At 53.7% G+C, this 20,394-nt stretch overlaps 1 protein-coding gene across 1 annotated transcript in view; it reads right to left on the reverse strand.

Annotated features, from left to right (window-relative positions):
• kpna3 (karyopherin alpha 3 (importin alpha 4)) overlaps positions 1-19,049 on the reverse strand; it is a 108,190-nt gene extending 89,141 nt beyond the window's left edge. Inside the window, exon 1 of the mRNA XM_072584547.1 lies at positions 18,896-19,049. Within this exon, the coding sequence (XP_072440648.1) occupies positions 18,896-18,964 (69 nt within the window). The 5' untranslated portion in view covers positions 18,965-19,049. The remainder of the gene's footprint in view (positions 1-18,895) is intronic.
• Between the last annotated feature and the right edge of the window lie 1,345 nt (positions 19,050-20,394).

Genomic DNA, 20,394 nt, shown 5'->3' on the forward strand with positions numbered 1-20,394 from the left:
GCATTTCCCTTTGCATTGTTAGGTGGGCTGTAGACTAACCCAATTGCGATTGATCCTTAATTATCTTTGTCCATGGAGCTCTACTTTTTCCTTGGTCATAGCTACATTTTTTTTGTACTGCCATTATATTAGACCTTATTGTTTACATTTAAAACAAAAAGGCCTTTATATATTTAAACCTTCACATATTATTTTAAACGTCTAATCTGCTCCTGAATCAATAGCAAATCTTCAGACATGAAAGAATGAGGTGTTTTTATTGCATATACAAGTTTGCAGTTTGATTTCACCTGGAAGGTATTACAAAAGCAATTAGTAATTTGTCAAATCTTGTCACTTAACTTGTACAAACAGTAGGCTGATGGGTAACAATTATAGAAGGTTATAGACAGAATCAACTGTTCATATGTTATGACACACCTCTGCACCAGGTTGGACTTGGAACCAAGGCCTCTTGTCCCAGAAGTAGGGGCACTCCCACTGTGCCAATTGTATGATTGCAATTACCTTAAAAGGGTTTATTTTAAGTTAAACCTTTTAAATGAATGTTTGTTGTAATTCATGTTTCCCTTGTTGACTTCAAATCCACATCAAAGAATAAAATGTACTGAAACAGTTCTGCACAGTCTTTGCAGAGAGAAAAACAACATTGAAATCTGATATTCTTCGGAGCTTCATTGCTACTTTCGACTCATTCAGGGAACTATTAATATTCCTTTTGATGCAACAAGGGGGTCTCAGGACTTAACAGATCCTCATTATACTTTGGCAGAAAGACTTTAACCAGTGGTCTTTCCCCACTACGCCTTGGAGCAGCTGTCCCAAGCTTTAGTGCGTCCCTTAGTATGTAGTCCTGGACCTTGAAATGTGCCAGTTTGCAAAGCTTGGTCAAGGTCAACTCTTTACACTAGAAGACCAATACATTTCGAGCAGAACAAAAAGTGTGTTTCACTGCATAGATGGTCCTCTACGCGGTTGATATTTGTCTTGGTATGTATTCCAGGAAATAGCCAGTGCAGTACAGAGACCTGCATCATTGAGCCTGACATCGGTGGTGGGCAAGTTGTTGAGGGAATCCTGAGGGACAGGATGTACATGTATTTGGAAAGGCAAGGACTGATTAGGAATAGTCAACATGGCTTTATGCATGGGAAATCATGTCTCACAAACTTGACTGAGTTTTTTAGAAGAAGTAACAAAGAAGATTGATGAAGACAGAGTGGTGGACATGATCTATGTAGACTTCAGTGAGGCGTTTGACAAGGTTCCCCATGGGAGAATGGTTAACAAGGTTAGATCTCATGGAATACAAGGAGAACTCGCCATTTGGATACAAAACTGGCTCAAAGGTAAAAGACAGAAGGTGGTGGTAGAGGATTGTTTTTCAGACTGGAGGCCTGTGACCAGTGGAGTGCCACAAGGATTGGTGCTGGGTCCACTACTTTTCATCATTTATATAAATGATTTGGATGTGAGCATCAGAGGTATATAGTAAGCTTGGAGATGACACCAAAATTGGAGATGTAGTGTTCAGCGAAGAAAGTTACCTCAGATTACAACGGGATCTTGATCAGATTGGCCAATGGACTGAGAAGTGGTAGATCGAGTTTAACTTAGATAAATGTGAGGTACTGCGTTTTGGGAAAGCAAATCTCAGCAGGACTTATACGCTTAATAGTAAGGTCCTGGGGAGTGTTGCTGAACAAAGAGACCTTGGAGTGCAGGTTCGTTCCTCCTTGAAAGTGGAGTTGCAGGTAGATAGGATAGTGAAGAAGGCATTTGGTCAGAGTATTGAGTATAGGAGGTCATGTTGTGGCTGGACAGGGCATTGGTTAGGCCACTGTTGGAATATTGCATGCAATTCTGGTCTCCTTCCTATCAGAAAGATGTTGTGAAACTTGAAAGGGTTCAGAAAAGATTTACAAGGATGTTGCCAGGGTTGGGGGATTTGAGCTATAGGGAGAGGTTGAATAGGCTAGGGCTGTTTTCCCTGGAGCATCGGAGGCTGAGGGGTAACATTATAGAGGTTTATAAAATCATGAGGGGCATGGATAGGGTAAATAGACAAAGTCTTTTCCCTGGGGTGGGGCACTCCAGAACTCGAGGGCATAGGTTTAGGGTGAGAGGGGAAGATATAAAAGAGACCTAACAGGCAACTTTTTCACTCAGACGATGGTACATGTATGGAATGAGCTGCCAGAGGAAGTGGTGGAGACTACTACAATTGCAACATTTAAAAGGCATCTGGATGGGTATATGAATAGGAAGGGTTTGGAGGGATATGGGCCAGGTGCTTGCAAGTGGGACTAGATTGGGTTGGGATATCTATTCAGTATGGATGAATTGGACCAAAGGGTCTGTTTCCATGCTGTACATCTCTATGACTCTAGATTAGAGTGGTGCTGGAAAAGCACAGCAGGTCAGGCAGCATCCAAGGAGGAGGAAAATCGACGTTTCGGTCACAATAGGTGGATTGGGGTGGGGATGAAGGTGATAGGTCGGAGAGGACGGTGAAGCGGATAGGTGGGAAGGAAAATTGACACGTTGGACATGGTTGAAGAGCTTCAGGGCAGAGGAGATGACCTGGTGGTAGCAGTGAGACAGAGACTCACTGAGATCTTTGCAGAGAGAGGTAGGCATCCTTGCAAGAGGATTTGCAGTAAGGTTAAAATCAACTAGGCAGAATTGAGGACTACAGATCCTCGAAATCAGAGTCTAGATTAGAGTGGTGCTGAAAAAGCATAGCAGGTCAGGCAGCATCCGAGAAGCAGGAATATTGACGTTTTGTGCAAAAGCCCTTCATCAGGAATGAAGGCAGGGAGCCTCTGGGATGGAGAGCTAAATGGGAAGGGGGTGTGGCTGGGGAGAAGGTAGCAAAGAGTACAATAGGTGGATGGGGGTGGGGATGAAGGTGATAGGTCCGAGAGGAGGGTGGAGCAGATAGGTGGGAAGGAAGATTGACAGTTCGGACATGGCTGAAGAGCTTCAGGGCAGTGGAGATGACCTGGGGGTTGCAGTGAAACACTATGACCCTATGGAGCTGCTCGGGACGAATCTCACAAAAACCACTGAATCTTTTTCCAGAACTTCTTTACAAAGGCTTTCCTGAAAAAATAATTCAATAGTATTTCTGTAAACTGCATTCTTTCCACTCAATAAATTCTTCATGTATTTTGTATAATATTGTAATCTTTCTTGAATCGATTATGAAATCAAAATGTTCACATCAATGCAGTGTTGAGCGAGTGCTGCCTTCTATTTAAACATCATACCTAGACCTTCTAGTGTTGGGGAAGGTCTCCTACTCAATATTCGACCAGCAATAATTCATCACTAAGATGGATGTCTTGTCAAAGGGAGCAGCTCCACTGAGCGGAAAACTATTAGTTCTTACTGATCCAACTTGAATTTCCTGTCCATTGCTCTAACTGTGGGTAACTGGTAGGGAGAATATCGCACACAGGATCGATGGATGTGATCTGTGATCTATGATCTGCACTGACAGCCTGGGGACAGAATGACACCAACCGGCCGAAATATCACGTGACCTCAAGGGACCGGTTCTTGGTTGATACGTTTCCCTGGCAGCAGTTCCGTCATGAAACCCCACGTGATCCTCAGAGCCCAGCCTCCAATGCGACACGTGATCCTGAGCGGGACGTGACTCCGTGCAGCCCTACCTCCAATGCGAAACATCACTCCAAATGGTGCCCCGCCTCCGGTACTACACGTGACCCTCAGCGAACCGAGCCCCGACCAATGCGGCACGTGACGCCATCCAGCCCCGCCTCTAATAAGTGGCACGTGATTCCCATGGAAACCTCGCCTCCAGATTGCACGTGACCCTCAGCGACCAATGGAGAAGTGTGTGCCGTGGGGCCCCGCCTCCATTGTGGCACGTGATCTCCTGGGGTTCCTGGCGTCGTGCGGCCGGTTGACGGTGTGGGGACGGAAGTTAAAAATAACTTTACGATGATCGTAAGGCTGTATACCTGGATTTACGTTTGTGCGGTTTTTCAGCTACAACCTGCTTGTCAGGCCGGGCCCATGGTACAGAGGTAGATCAACACAACTCACGCTGCTCAGCCAAAGGAATCTACTTCCCATTTTAACTTAAATGTCACCTGTTTTTCTGTGGGTTCCTGACTGAAGGATGTGAACGACCATGGCTTGGTAGCTTCTAAATCGATGCGTAGGTTTTGAGCAAAAAGTGCAGGAATGTGCGGAAGAACTCTGTGAGTTCTGTCGATCTGGAACATTACGGTGGTGGTGGTGGTGGTGGTGGTGGAGGAAGCAGAGTTGCACAAATCTGATCGTCAATCGGGACGGTCTTCTCAAAAGGAAATTTGCTGGCTGTCGGGCAAATAAGCTTGCACGATATCAAATCGCGATAGACATGGAAATGGGACTGTTAGATTACCTCATTGAACTGGATGGCAACCTCCAGTGAAAAAAGGACTCATTTCCCCTTCCCCCACCTCACCCCAGTTCCAAACCTCCAGCTCAGCACTATCCCCATGACTTGTCTGGACTTGTCCTACTTGCCTATCTCCTTTTCCACCTATCCACTCCACCCTCTCCTCCCTGACCTATCACCTTCATCCCCAACCCCACTCACCCATTGTACTCTATGCTACTTTCTCCCCACCCCCACCCTCCTCTAGCTTATCTCTCCACGCTTCAGGCTCACTGCCTTTATTCCTGATGAAGGGCTTTTGCCCGAAATGTCGATTTTGCTGCTGCTCGGATGCTGCCTGAACTGTGCTCTTCCAGCACCACTAATCCAAAATCTGGTTTCCAGCATCTGCAGTCATTGTTTTTACCTAGTTGATTTTAACCCCTCTGATTACTGAGTTCAGAAAATAACCATGCAATTCCTGTTACTTTGTTGCAGGCTGTTTTCCATATGTATAACAGTAAAGGACGTAGTTGGCAGCATTACAAATCTAGAAATGTTGCCCTTGTCAGTTAACATAAATGAAATGCGACATATGTTGTACTGTCACAAAGTAATGGTGGCTAGTTTAAGAGCAGCTGGTAATCATTTCTAGAGTTGCCATTTTTATTTTGTTTTTATTGAACTACCCATGTTCAGTGTTAGAAGTAATATGTTTATATGTGCAAGTTAGTAAATGTCGCTCATAGTGCACTTGATCCTTGAACCTGTAATACTGAAAGGTCAGTTGGGTGCAGCTGTTTCTGTCTTTAGGAGCACAACCATAACTTGAGGAGTAGAGCACAGTCTAGGCTGACAACTGAGAGAATGTTGCACTTTTGGTTGGGACATTTAAATGTTGGCTTTGTCTTTCTGTTACAGTCACAGAAAGAAGACACCCATTTATGGTAGCATTTTTCACAATCATCCAACATAAAGTATATTGTGATCAATTAAGTACTTTTGAAGTGTAGTCACTGTTGTAATGTAGGAAATCAAGCAGTGAATTTCCACAAAACAATGTGTTATCACCAGAAAATTAACATCACAAGAAAACAAATTGAGGAATAAATATTGGACAGAACAGTGGGGCTCCTTGCTATCTTTGAAATATTGCCATTGGATCTTTCAAATCCACCCTAGGGGTTAAGTGCACGAAACACTGTATAGGACAAACAGGCAGACAATTAGCAATCTGCATCCACTAACACCAACCAGCCACTAAACGCCATGATCAGCTGTCCCAAGTAACCTCACACACATGACAAGGACCACAAATTCGATTGGGACAACACAACAATCCGAGGACAGCCAGAGACTTTCTAGAGGCACGGCACTCATCCACGGACTACATCAACCAACGTGTAGACTCAATATACCAGTAATAACAACAAGCAACCAGAAGCAGCAGGAACTGAACCAAATAAATTCCAGAAGAGAGAGTACAGCAGGTCTTCATAGGAGGTTCCAAAGCACTGTAGCTGTCACCTAAACAGGGACAAAATGTCTGCAAATCAACTTCCCAGCTTGGTGAAAATACCCACAACCATGGCATACCAGAATAATAATAGCAATAGAAATTAGAAAGAGTATTGCAGGAAGAGGCTAAGGCTGGAGTAAGGAAACTTCAGAGGAAGCTTGAGGAAAGAATGGCAGACTGTGCCACAACAAATAATAAAATATTCTTAAAATATATTAAGAGTGAAAGATAGAGTGGGGCCCGTAAGGAACAAGAATAGTAATCTCACTGAAGCAAAAGATATGGCAGAGGCACTAAATGAATATTTTGCTTCTCTCTATACCAATTTAGAAGATGGTTACCGTGGCCTAGTTGAAAACACAGATGTTGAGCAACTGAACAGTGTATTGATAGATAAAGAAGAGATGCACAAAGGCTGGCAGCACTCCAGGTAGAGAAATTCCCAGGCCTGGATGGGATGCATCCTAGACTGCTGAGGGAGTTAGGGGAGAAATTACGGAGCAGTTGACAGAAAATTTCCAGGCCTGCCTGAACACAGGACTAGTTCTAGGGGACTGGTGGATTGCAAATGTGACACTGTTGTTTAAAGTAGTAACAGTATAATAACCCAGGAAACTACAAACCTGTCAGCTTGATATCAATAGTAGGAAACCTGATGGTGGCCATAATATGAGATAAAGTAAATGTACACTTAGGAAAAAGTAATTTAATATGAGACATTCAGCGTGGCTTTGTCAAGGGCAGGTCATGTCTGACAAATTTAATTGAGTTCTTTGACGTAGTGACACAGGCAGTGGAAGATGGTAGTGCTGTGAATGATGTATATTTGGACTTTGAGAAGGCATTGGATATGGTACCCCATGTCACATTGGTTAGCAAATTACAAATGTCTGGGATTGATAGGTCATTGTGGAATGGATTAGAAGTTGGCTGAAAAGATAAGAAACAATAGAAATAAATGGGCATTTCTCATTTTGGAGATGAGTTGAAAGTGATGTTCCCAAGGTATTGGAGTTGGGACTTTTGCATTTTATGACTTATATAAATGATTTGGAGATGGGTGTAGAGAGCAGAATCTCTACATTTGCAGATGATACTAAACTAGGGAGAATAGTGAATTGTGAGGATGATGCTGAGCGACTTCAGAGGGACATTGAAAGTTGACCAAATGGACAAGCACCTGGTAGTTCAGTTTCAATGGAGAGAAATGTGAGGTGATACATTTAGATGGAAGAACCATGGAGAGGCAATTTAGGCTTAATGGTACAACTTTGAGGGGAGTACAGGAGCAGAGAGACTTCAGGGTTCACATGAAGGTGGCTAGACACATTGAAACAATTGTTAAGAAAGCTTCTAAGATCCTTGAGTTTATAAATAGTGTAAAAGCAAAGAAATGATGCTTCATCTCCTAAAATCATTGGTCAGACCACATTTGGAGTATCGCATTCAGTTCTCGGCACTTTATTTAAGGAAGGATGTTAAAGCCTGAGAGAGAATTAAAGGGCAGTTTACTAGAATGAGACAGGAATGAAGGATTTTAAATATGTGGAAAGATTAGATTAGGCTTATTCACCATGGAGCAGAGAAGATTAATATTATTGTTCAAAATTATGAACAATTTTGACAGGGTAAGGAAGGATATTATTGCGTTGCCAAATACCAGACTAATGCCATTTACAGGTTCACTGATGACATCACCATAGTCAGTTGAATCTCAGATAGCGATGAAACAGACTACAGATGGGACAGTGAAGACCTGGAAAAATGGTGCACTGAGAACAACCTAGTTCTCAATGCCAGCAAAACCAAGGAACTCATTATTGACTTTCGGTGGGATGTTACTCATGCCCCCCCCGCCCCTACACATTAACAGTACAGAGGTAGAATACGTGGAGAGTGTCAAGCTCCTGGGAGTGGTCATCCACAACAAACTTTCTTGGATTCTTCATGTTGATGCATTGATTACAAAGGCCCAACAATGTCCCTTCTTCCTCAGGCAGCTGAGGAAACTTGGCATGACAGCAAATACTATTGCCAACTATAGGTACACCATTGAGAGCATTCTGTCTGGATATATCATTACCTGGTATGGCAACTGTACCATTCAAGGACGGTTACAGAGAGTGGTGAACTCGGTCCGGACAATCACAAAGGCCAACCTCCCATCTGTAGAATCCATCTACCAGGCCCACTGTCAAGGAAAGGCTGGCAACATTCTCAAAGATCCACCCCACCCTGGCAATGTTTTTCTACAATCTCTACCATCGGGGAGAAGGTACTGAATCCTGAACACACACACACACACACACACACACACACACACACACTAGCCGATTTCAAAACTGTTTCCACCCTACTGTTGTTAGAACACTGAATGGACTCACACACTCTTAACATTCGCCTATACCTGTGTTTTTGTTTTTGCCGCTGTTTACATATTAGTTATTTATCTAAGCTACTTAACTCTGTGATCTGCCTGTATTGCTCACAAGACAAAGTTTTTCACTGTGCCTATGTACACATGTTGATAAATTCAATTCAGTTCAATACTCTGAATCTACTCGATGGTATGCCAGTAACAGAGGATCACAATTTCGAAATAGTCTGCAAGAGAGCTAGGAGTTCGATGAAGAGAAACTTCTTTAATCAGAGAGTTGTTAGGATTTGTAATGTACTGCCTGTCAGAGTGGTGGAAGCAGAGGAGAGGTGGATATTTTTGAAAATGAAGTTAGAGAATCACTGAAATAGGGCTGGAGAGTGGGACTAGCTGGGTAGCTCTTTCGGCAGCCGGTATAGACACAATGGGTTGAATAGCTGCCTCCTGTTCTGTAAAATTCTGTAATTCTATGATTCTCAGCTTTATCCATTTATCACAAACATCAGCGAGTTTATCTTAGGAACAAAAACAGAAATTGTCTGAGGAACTCAGCAGATTGACAGCATCCACGGGGAGAATATAGAGTTATTCAGTGACCCTATAGAACCATTCAGATCTGGGGTGAATATACTGTTAAATAGAAATATCCAAAAGTTGCTGTTTGAGTTGTGCTGTTCATTAGGTTCACAAAAACAGCATCTCGCTGTCTTTTATCTCTGACATGCACAGCATGATATGCAGTTGCAATATTTGCTTGATCGCAGTATTTGTTCCCAACGTTTAATCCATCACCATGATCCATCCACGTGTGCACCCTTTGTTAGGATCATTCCCTGAATGGAAACATTCTACTTAATCTTTAATCAGAGCTCAGTGCCCTTCACTGAAAAAAGGAAGCTTGTTTAAGTCTTACTCCAGGCAGTTAACCTGCAGAAAATTACTGTTTGTAAAATGATATATCCCAGTGAATGTTTCTGGAGTAAAAAGAAGGGACTATTCCTGCTAAAAGCAGCTGCAAATGTGGTCTTTTAGGGGCTATGAAAATAATAAGTGTTAGCACAGAGTGAAGGTGGATGACAGAATTATGGTACAATGCTCGGTTTATAGGCCAGGAGAGAAACACTAAAGTGGGAAGAGTCATATTAGTCAGGTGTAACTCTCACCTTTCACACTTGTAAACTACAATATAATATCTGAGCTACTGGATGTACTTTGGACTAGTAATTAATAGACGAAAAGCCCTATTGACAATATAATGACTCTGGTATACCCGAAATAAATGTACAAGACCAAATGTAATTACCTTCTCTTTTTTTACTTTCAATTTAATCTGTTTGCTTGTTAAAGTTGTTTTCTGTACTTCATTTGACATTCAGTTCATTCGTGGTTTTGATACTTGAATGCAGTCCCTTCCATTGTTTATTTCAAAATCCATGAATCTGATTCTTTATGGTGATACCATTGGTTTCAGGTTCTTTCCGATCTCTCGTTTCCTTCACTGCACCATTATTAGTTCAGACTTGCAGCAGTTCTTTGGGCGAAAATGTTTTGAACTGAAGAATGCAATGCCATGTTCAATTATAACAGAAATCAAAAGTGTTGAATTCTCTTCCATTTCTTTCAGAGTCACTGCTGAAGGATGGAGGAACTATGACTGGGTGATGACTTTAACCGACTGTCCTTAAGCAAGCAGTCATGGTGGATGTTGGGAAGTGGCCTGTGTTCAGCTTGCTTTCCCCACAGGAAATTAAATCAATTCAGCAAGCCTGTGTCTTTGGTACTTCAGCAACTGAGGCAATCTATGTCACAAAAAATGACGAAGTAAGTCTTGGGATGACTTTTTATAACTTTGAGGTATATCCCTTTCAAAGTAGATCCTAAAAAGAAACCAATAGAATCATGGATGCTGTAAATCAGAAACAAAACCAGAAATTGCTGGAAAAACTCAGCAGGTCTGGCAACACCTGTGGAGAGAGGTCAGAGTTAATGTTGACTCTGATTTCACTGCACAGATACTGCCAGACCTGAAGACCATAAACAGCCTTTTATGCTAAACAATTACTGATCTTTACATGACGAAAATAAACCATCTGCTTCCTGTAATGAGATTAAGTAAGTGAAGATGTCTGGTTCTCTGCCTGCCTCCATGACCTGTTCCTGTTACCTTCCAATTTTTGGCAGAGCAATGGCGGGATCAGACCTGTCAACCTGCAAGTTAACTAGTTTTGGTGGGTGCAAGGGTGTGGGAGTACCCAGTTGTTATGGTCAATGTATGCTTTCAGTACTGTGGTTTTGCAATTGTTAGCTGTTTGCCTTAACTTTTTTAAACTGTAAACTTTATAACCTTATTTTTTCATTTCAGTTTTTTTTTTGTCTGTCTATTTAAGTTTCAGTTCTGTAAGTGCTTTCATTTTAATTTATACTGCTTAATATTCACCCCTTTTGGAAAGTTGTTTCTTTTCCAACATTTTATCTTTTAATCTTCCAATTTTATCCTGAATCTTGCTGCATCATGCTACAGAATTATAAACATAAACAAGTCTTTCAACCCAAGAACATGCCATTGTTGATGTCCCATACAAGCCTCTTCCTGCCCACCTTCATCTAATGCTAAGAACATTTCTTTTTATTCCCTTCCTCCTCATAGTTATTTAACTGCCCATTTAGTGTATGTCTGCTGTTTGCTTCATTTGCTCCCTGTGAAAGCACGTTCTAAACACTGACCACTCCCTGAGTACAAAAGATTCTTCTGGAGTTCCTATTTTGGTTAATTAGTGCCCCTCATACACTTAGGATCCTAACTTAAGACTTGTTTAGAAGTAGAACCATCTCATGTCTGATTGTGTGTTATGGACTAGGCTAGATCACTCAAAACCTTCTTAAGCAGGCAGCCCCAGACCATAACTTTGCTATTTGTTTCACTAAGTGTACACTGAAAATTATCCAGAATAAGTTAGCTAGGTTGACAACTAGATTTTAAAACAGACAAAAAAAATTCACAAAATTACACAATGAAACATAAAGAACAGAATAAAGAACCCCTGCAGAACTCAGTCTATCCAAACGAAAGTTAATTATGCTGTTCCGAATATACACAACCGTCCCAATAAGCAAACTCCCTTTAAAAACCAGTATAAATGAAATTCATGCTTACAGGTTGAAGTTGAAGGGCAGAAAAGAGAGAGACAAAGAGTTTCCACACAGCTCACTATTGAACTCCTCACCAGTTCAATGCAGCTGGAGAGCTGACCACTCCCTTCATACAGGTCACTTCTAAAACATGACCACTTTGGCCTGAAGTCTCATCTGTTTACGTATAAACAAAAGGCCTCTCAAAATCCTTTTCATCCCTGTACCAGACCAGACTAATGGGAGCCTGACCTGGTTTATTACCGCTTTGAAAATAATCAAGGACCGAGTATCCTTGAGCCAAGGAACCGCTTTTTCTTAAAAAAAAAGGGACTAGCTTTGTGACACATGTCAAACCTTTCATAACCTTAATAACCCCTACCAGGTCATTTCTTTTAGAGAAAGGCTTGTTTAATATTTCCTGAAAGTTGTAACCTCTACATTCTAGTATCATTCTCGTAAATCCTTTTTTGAATCTTCTTCAAAGTGTCTATCACCTTTTCACAATATGGAGACTAGAACAGTTCACAAACTCTGTGGTCTGATCAAGGGTCTGTACAAAGTTAATATAATTTGTCTGTCTTTCAGTTCAATTCCTCTAGAAATGAGCACAAGTACTTTGGTCATTAACATGTGTGACCAGTTTTAATGAATTTTATGTCTGTACCCCAAATCTCCCTATTCCTCTTCAAAATTTAGATGTTTATTTTCCAATAAGTGTGTGGTCTCCTTATCCTTCCTACCATGATGTGTTGTCTCAGACCTTTACATTGAAACTTATTTAAAATTACACATCCTTTCTACAATTGTATTAATGTTCTTGCATTTTGTTGCATTCTTCCTATAATTATTCATCTGTACTAACTCACACTGCCCTAAAATGTATTGAATTTAAAACTTTTAAAATTTATTTAATACCTTAATTCAAATTATTTGTCTAAAGTTATGACATATAATCTGCATTCAGGAGGTTATTGAATACTTGGATAAAGATATTATGCAGGCAAATGGGAAGAAAGTCAGAAGTCACATGACACCAGGTTATAGTCCAACAGGTTTATTTGAAATCACTAGCTTTCGGAGTGCTGCTGCTGCTGATGGAGGAGCACTCCGAAAGCTTGTGATTTCAAATAAACCTGTTGGACTATGACCTGGTGTCATGTGACTTCTGACTTTGTCTACCCCAGTTCAACACTGGCACTTCTGCATTTTGGGAAGGAAGTAAGAGATTGGCACTAGGTAATGATGCTTATTTAACAAATTGGTACAAGCATGAATGCTTCCTTCTGTTCCATTACACTTCTGTGATAATGTTCCTAGTACCAATTCTTGTGATACACCATTTCCCGGTTGTTTCCATCCGCATAATGATCTTTGATCCCCACAACTCGCACACTGTTTTGTAACCAGCTTGCTACGTCCAACCTGTAACTTGTACAGTGATTCCCAAGTTCTGACCAAAATTCAAATCTTCTTTTTGGTACCTTATTGGAGGCTTTCTGTAAATGTATTTACATTTTATATTTAGCATGAAAGAGATCTAGTATAATAAGTAGAAGTAAAAACAGTTGCATGCTTGAGTGGTTAGGATCTGGAATGCATTGCCTGAGTGTGTGATGGAACCAGGTTCGGATAAAACATTCAAGAGGGAATTAGATTATTATTCATCTCTGAAGAATATTCGAGCCTACAGGAAGAAGATGGCAAAGTGACAGTCTCAAACTGTTCCTTTGGAAAGCCAGCATAGATCTGATGAGTCAAGTGACCCCCTTCTATGCAGCAATCACTCTCTGATCCTAATTCTTTGATGACTTAATGTATACTCTTATCCACGATATTTGCTACTACTGCAAATAATTCAATAAGGTTGATTGAGGATATCAATTGCTTTCAAAATTCATGCTAATTACACATTCAGGGGGGGAGGGGGAGGACGCGGGGGGAGGGGGTCGAGGGGGAGGGGACAGGGGGTCGAGGGGGAGGGGACAGGGGGTCGAGGGGGAGGGGACAGGGGGTCGGTGGTGGGGGGGGAACAGGGGGTCGGGGGTGGGTGGGTGGGGGGGAACAGGGGGTCGGGGGTGGGTGGGTGGGTGGGGACAGGGGGTCGGGGGTGGGTGCGGGGGTGGGGACAGGGGGTCGGGGGTGGGTGGGTGGGTGGGGACAGGGGGTCGGGGGTGGGTGCGGGGGTGGGGACAGGGGGTCGGGGGTGGGTGGGGGGGGGACAGGGGGTCGGGGGTGGGGACAGGGGGTCGGGGGTGGGTGGGGGGGGGACAGGGGGTCGGGGGAGGGTGGGGGGGACAGGGGGTCGGGGGGTTGGGACAGGGGGTCGGGGGGTTGGGACAGGGGGTCGGGGGTGGGGGGGGGGGAGACGGGGGGGTCGGGGGTGGGGGGGGGGGGGGAGACGGGGGGGTCGGGGGTGGGGGGGGGGGGGGAGACGGGGGGGTCGGGGGTGGGGGGGGGGGGGAGACGGGGGGGGGGGGGGTGGGGGGGGGGGGAGACGGGGGGGGGGGGGGGTGGGGGGGGGGGGAGACGGGGGGGGGGGGGGAGACAGGGGGTCGGGGGGGAGACAGGGGGTCGGGGGTGGGGGGGGGGGGAGACGGGGGGGGGGGGGGAGAGACGGGGGGGGGGGGGAGACAGGGGGTCGGGGGGGAGACAGGGGGTCGGGGGTGGGGGGGGGGGGGAGACGGGGGGGGGGGGGAGACAGGGGGTCGGGGGTGGGGGGGGGGGGAGACGGGGGGGGGGGGAGACAGGGGGTCGGGGGTGGGGGGGGGGGGGAGACAGGGGGTGGTGGGGGGGGGGGGAGACAGGGGGTGGGGGTGGGGGGGGGAGGGGGAGACAGGGGGTCGGGGGTGGGGGGGGGGGAGACAGGGGGTCGGGGGTGGGGGGGGGGGAGACAGGGGGTCGGGGGTGGGGGGGGGGAGACAGGGGGTCGGGGGTGGGGGGGGGGGGAGACAGGGGGTCGGGGGTGGGGGGGGGGGGGAGACAGGGGGTCGGGGGTGGGGGGGGGGAGACAGGGGGTCGGGGGTGGGGGGGGGGAGACAGGGGGTCGGGGGTGGGAGGGGGGGACAGGGGGTCGGGGGTGGGAGGGGGGGTCGGGGGTGGGAGGGGGGGACAGGGGTGGGAGGGGGGGACAGGGGGTTAAGGGGAGTCGGGGGGGGAATGGGGAGTCGGGGGGGGAATGGGGAGTCGGGGGGGGGGGATGGGGAGTCGGGGGGGGGAATGGGGAGTCGGGGGGGGGATGGGGAGTCGGGGGGGGGAATGGGGAGTCGGGGGGGGGAGGGGGGGTCAGGGGTGGGAGGGGGGGTCAGGGGTGGGAGGGGGGGACAGGGGGTCGGGGGTGGGAGGGGGGGACGGGGGTGGGAGGGGGGGACAGGGGGTCAGGGGTGGGAGGGGGGGACAGGGGGTTAAGGGGAGTCGGGGGGGGAATGGGGAGTCGGGGGGGGAATGGGGAGTCGGGGGGGGAATGGGGAGTCGGGGGGGGGGAATGGGGAGTCGGGGGGGGGAATGGGGAGTCGGGGGGGGGAGGGGGGGTCAGGGGTGGGAGGGGGGGTCAGGGGTGGGAGGGGGGGACAGGGGGTTAAGGGGAGTCGGGGGGGGAATGGGGAGTCGGGGGGGGAATGGGGAGTCGGGGGGGGGGGAATGGGGAGTCGGGGGGGGGAATGGGGAGTCGGGGGGGGGGAATGGGGAGTCGGGGGGGGGAATGGGGAGTCGGGGGGGGGAATGGGGAGTCGGGGGGGGGAATGGGGAGTCGGGGGGGGAATGGGGAGTCGGGGGGGGGGAATGGGGAGTCGGGGGGGGGGGAATGGGGAGTCGGGGGGGGGGAATGGGGAGTCGGGGGGGGGCGGGGGGGAATGGGGAGTCGGGGGGGGGCGGGGGGGAATGGGGAGCCGGGGGGGGGGCGGGGGGGAATGGGGAGCCGGGGGGGGGCGGGGGGGAATGGGGAGCCGGGGGGGGGCGGGGGGGAATGGGGGGGCGGGGGGGGAATGGGGAGCCGGGGGGGGGCGGGGGGGAATGGGGGGGCGGGGGGGAATGGGGAGCCGGGGGGGGGCGGGGGGGAATGGGGGGGAATGGGGAGCCGGGGGGGGGCGGGGGGGAATGGGGGGGAATGGGGAGCCGGGGGGGGGCCGGGGGGGGGCGGGGGGGAATGGGGAGCCGGGGGGGGGCGGGGGGGAGCGGGGGGGAATGGGGAGCCGGGGGGGGGCGGGGGGGAGCGGGGGGGAATGGGGAGCCGGGGGGGGGCGGGGGGGAGCGGGGGGGGAATGGGGAGCCGGGGGGGGGCGGGGGGGAATGGGGGGGGCGGGGGGGAATGGGGAGCCGGGGGGGGCGGGGGGGAATGGGGGGGCGGGGGGGAATGGGGAGCCGGGGGGGGGCGGGGGGGAATGGGGAGCCGGGGGGGGGCGGGGGGGAATGGGGGGGCGGGGGGGAATGGGGAGCCGGGGGGGGGCGGGGGGGAATGGGGGGGCGGGGGGGAATGGGGAGCCGGGGGGGGGCGGGGGGGAATGGGGGGGGCGGGGGGGAATGGGGAGCCGGGGGGGAATGGGGAGCCGGGGGGGAGCCGGGGGGGAATGGGGAGCCGGGGGGGGGCGGGGGGGAATGGGGAGCCGGGGGGGAATGGGGAGCCGGGGGGGGGCGGGGGGGAATGGGGAGCCGGGGGGGAATGGGGAGCCGGGGGGGGGCGGGGGGGAATGGGGAGCCGGGGGGGAATGGGGAGCCGGGGGGGGGCGGGGGGGAATGGGGAGCCGGGGGGGAATGGGGAGCCGGGGGGGGGCGGGGGGGAATGGGGAGCCGGGGGGGAATGGGGAGCCGGGGGGGGGGCGGGGGGGAATGGGGAGCCGGGGGGGGGCGGGGAGCCGGGGGGGGGCGGGGGGGAATGGGGAGCCGGGGGGGGGCGGGGGGGAATGGGGAGCCGGGGGGGGGGCGGGGGGGAATGGGGAGCCGGGGGGGAATGGGGAGCCGGGGGGGGGCGGGGGGGAATGGGGAGCCGGGGGGGAATGGGGAGCCGGGGGGGGGCGGGGGGGAATGGGGAGCCGGGGGGGAATGGGGAGCCGGGGGGGGGAATGGGGAGCCGGGGGGGGGCGGGGGGGAATGGGGAGCCGGGGGGGAATGGGGAGCCGGGGGGGAATGGGGAGCCGGGGGGGAATGGGGAGCCGGGGGGGGGCGGGGGGGAATGGGGAGCCGGGGGGGGGCGGGGGGGAATGGGGAGCCGGGGGGGAATGGGGAGCCGGGGGGGGGCGGGGGGGAATGGGGAGCCGGGGGGGAATGGGGAGCCGGGGGGGGGCGGGGGGGAATGGGGAGCCGGGGGGGAATGGGGAGCCGGGGGGGGGCGGGGGGGAATGGGGAGCCGGGGGGGAATGGGGAGCCGGGGGGGGGCGGGGGGGAATGGGGAGCCGGGGGGGGCGGGGGGGAATGGGGAGTCGGGGGGAATGGGGAGCCGGGGGGGGCGGGGGGGAATGGGGAGTCGGGGGGGGCGGGGGGGAATGGGGAGCCGGGGGGAGAATGGGGGGTTCGGGGGGGGGCGAATGGGGAGTCGGGGGGAGAATGGGGGGTTCGGGGGGGGGAGAATGGGGAGTCGGGGGGGGTGGGGGGGAATGGGGAGCCGGGGGGGGGGGGGGGGAATGGGGAGTCGGGGGGAATGGGGAGCCGGGGGGGGCGGGGGGGAATGGGGAGTCGGGGGGGGCGGGGGGGAATGGGGAGCCGGGGGGAGAATGGGGGGTTCGGGGGGGGGCGAATGGGGAGTCGGGGGGAGAATGGGGGGTTCGGGGGGGGGAGAATGGGGAGTCGGGGGGGGTGGGGGGGAATGGGGAGCCGGGGGGGGGGGGGAATGGGGAGTCGGGGGGGGGGGGGAATGGGGAGTCGGGGGGGGGGGCGAAGGGGGTGTCGGGGGGGGGCGAAGGGGGAGTCGGGGGGGGGGCGAAGGGGGAGTCGGGGGGGGGAGAATGGGGAGTCGGGGGGGGGGGCGAAGGGGGAGTCGGGGGGGGGGGCGAAGGGGGAGTCGGGGGGGGGCGAAGGGGGTGTCGGGGGGAGTCGGGGGGGCGAAGGGGGAGTCGGGGGGGGCGAAGGGGGAGTCGGGGGGGGGGCGAAGGGGGAGTCGGGGGGGGGGCGAATGGGGAGTCGGGGGGGGGGCGAATGGGGAGTCGGGGGGAGAATGGGGGGTTCGGGGGGGGGAGAATGGGGAGTCGGGGGGGGGGGGGCGAAGGGGGAGTCGGGGGGGGCGAAGGGGGAGTCGGGGGGGGCGAAGGGGGAGTCGGGGGGGGGGCGAATGGGGAGTCGGGGGGGGGGCGAATGGGGAGTCGGGGGGGGGGCGAATGGGGAGTCGGGGGGGGGGCGAATGGGGAGTCGGGGGGGGGGGCGAATGGGGAGTCGGGGGGGGGAGAATGGGGGGTTCGGGGGGGGGAGAATGGGGGGTTCGGGGGGGGGAGAATGGGGGGTTCGGGGGGGGAGAATGGGGGGTTCGGGGGGGGAGAATGGGGGGTTCGTGGGGGGGGGAATGGGGGGTTCGTGGGGGGGGGAATGAGGGGTTCGGGGGGGAATGGCGGGTTCGGGGGGGAATGGCGGGTTGGGAGGTGAGGGGGAATGGAAGTGTCGGGGAGGATGGGGGTAATTGGAGAGTGAGGGGGTGGGGGAAGTGAGTTGAATTGGTGACGGGATGAGTGCAGATAGAGAGAGTGAGGGGTGGGGGGGGTGAGAGTGAGGGGTGGGGGGGGTGAGAGTGAGGGGTGGGGGGGGTGAGAGTGAGGGGTGGGGGGGGTGAGAGTGAGGGGTGAGGGGGGTGAGGGGTGGGCGGGGTGAGGGGGGTGGGGGTCAGGGGTGAGGGGGGTGAGGGTCAGGGGTGGGGGGGGTGAGGGTCAGGGGTGGGGGGGGTGAGGGTCAGGGGTGGGGGGGGTGAGGGTCAGGGGTGGGGGGGGGTGAGGGTCAGGGGTGGGGGGGGTGAGGGTGAGGGGTGGGGGGGGTGAGGGTGAGGGGTGGGGGGGGTGAGAGTGAGGGGTGGGGGGTCGGGGGTGAGAGTGAGGGGTGGGGGGTCAGGGGTGGGGGGGGTGGGGGGTCAGGGGTGGGGGGGGTGGGGGGTCAGGGGTGGGGGGTCAGGGGTGGGGGGGGTGGGGGGTCAGGGGTGGGTGGGGTGGGGGGTCAGGGGTGAGGGGTCCAGGGGTGGGGGGTCAGGGGTGGGGGGGTGGGGGGTCAGGGGTGGGGGGGGTGAGAGTGAGGGGTGGGGGGGGTCGGGGGTGGGGGGGTCGGTGTGAACCGGGTGGGGCCGCCCATCCCGAGGCGGCGGGGCCTGGAGTGGGCCGGGCCACAGGCCCCTGTCGGAGCCTCCTGATCCGCGGGAGGCACCTCAGGCCCGAGCTGGGCCTCCAGCCCAGTCCCCGGTGGAGGAGGAATCCCCGGCCCAGGCCCAGGCTCCCCCGAGGCCCCGGTGACTCACGGAAAGTCCCCGTCAGGCGGCCGGCTCCCTTCCACATTCCCCCCGATCACTCACCTCGACATCGCGGCCCTTGTTCTTGAAGCTTTTGATGCGGTGGTTCTCGGCGCCGCTGCTGTCGGCCATCGCGCTCCGCTCAGCTCCGCCCGCCACCGAGGAGACCAGAGAATGTTCGACAGCGTCAACTCCCGGACACCGCCACCGGGGGGCAGCAAACACACCCTGAACTCCCGGACACCGCCACCGGGGGGCAGCAAACACACCCTGAACTCCCGGACACCGCCACCGGGGGGCAGCAAACTCACCCTGAACTCCCGGACACCGCCACCGGGGGGCAGCAAACTCACCCTGAACTCCCGGACACCGCCACCGGGGGGCAGCAAACTCACCCTGAACTCCCGGACACCGCCACCGGGGGGCAGCAAACTCACCCTGAACTCCCGGACACCGCCACCGGGGGGCAGCAAACTCACCCTGAACTCCCGGACACCGCCACCGGGGGGCAGCAAACTCACCCTGAACTCCCGGACACCGCCACCGGGGGGCAGCAAACTCACCCTGAACTCCCGGACACCGCCACCGGGGGGCAGCAAACACACCCTGAACTCCCGGACACCGCCACCGGGGGGCAGCAAACACACCCTGAACTCCCGGACACCGCCACCGGGGGGCAGCAAACACACCCTGAACTCCCGGACACCGCCACCGGGGGGCAGCAAACTCACCCTGAACTCCCGGACACCGCCACCGGGGGGCAGCAAACTCACCCTGAACTCCCGGACACCGCCACCGGGGGGCAGCAAACTCACCCTGAACTCCCGGACACCGCCACCGGGGGGCAGCAAACTCACCCTGAACTCCCGGACACCGCCACCGGGGGGCAGCAAACTCACCCTGAACTCCCGGACACCGCCACCGGGGGGCAGCAAACTCACCCTGAACTCCCGGACACCGCCACCGGGGGGCAGCAAACTCACCCTGAACTCCCGGACACCGCCACCGGGGGGCAGCAAACACACCCTGAACTCCCGGACACCGCCACCGGGGGGCAGCAAACACACCCTGAACTCCCGGACACCGCCACCGGGGGGCAGCAAACACACCCTGAACTCCCGGACACCGCCACCGGGGGGCAGCAAACTCACCCTGAACTCCCGGACACCGCCACCGGGGGGCAGCAAACTCACCCTGAACTCCCGGACACCACCGGGGGGGGGGGCAGCAAACTCACCCTGAACTCCCGGACACCGCCACCGGGGGGCAGCAAACTCACCCTGAACTCCCGGACACCGCCACCGGGGGGCAGCAAACTCACCCTGAACTCCCGGATACCGCCACCGGGGGCAGCAAACTCACCCTGAACTCCCGGACACCGCCACCGGGGGGCAGCAAACTCACCCTGAACTCCCGGACACCGCCACCGGGGGGCAGCAAATTCACCCTGAACTCCCGGACACCGCCATTGGGGGGCAGCAAATTCACCCTGAACTCCCGGACACCGCCACTTGGGGGCAGGAAACTCACCCTGAACTCCCGGACACCGCCACTGGGGGCAG

This window comes from Chiloscyllium punctatum, chromosome 15, assembly GCF_047496795.1.
Source record: "Chiloscyllium punctatum isolate Juve2018m chromosome 15, sChiPun1.3, whole genome shotgun sequence".
Taxonomy (NCBI): domain Eukaryota; kingdom Metazoa; phylum Chordata; class Chondrichthyes; order Orectolobiformes; family Hemiscylliidae; genus Chiloscyllium; species Chiloscyllium punctatum.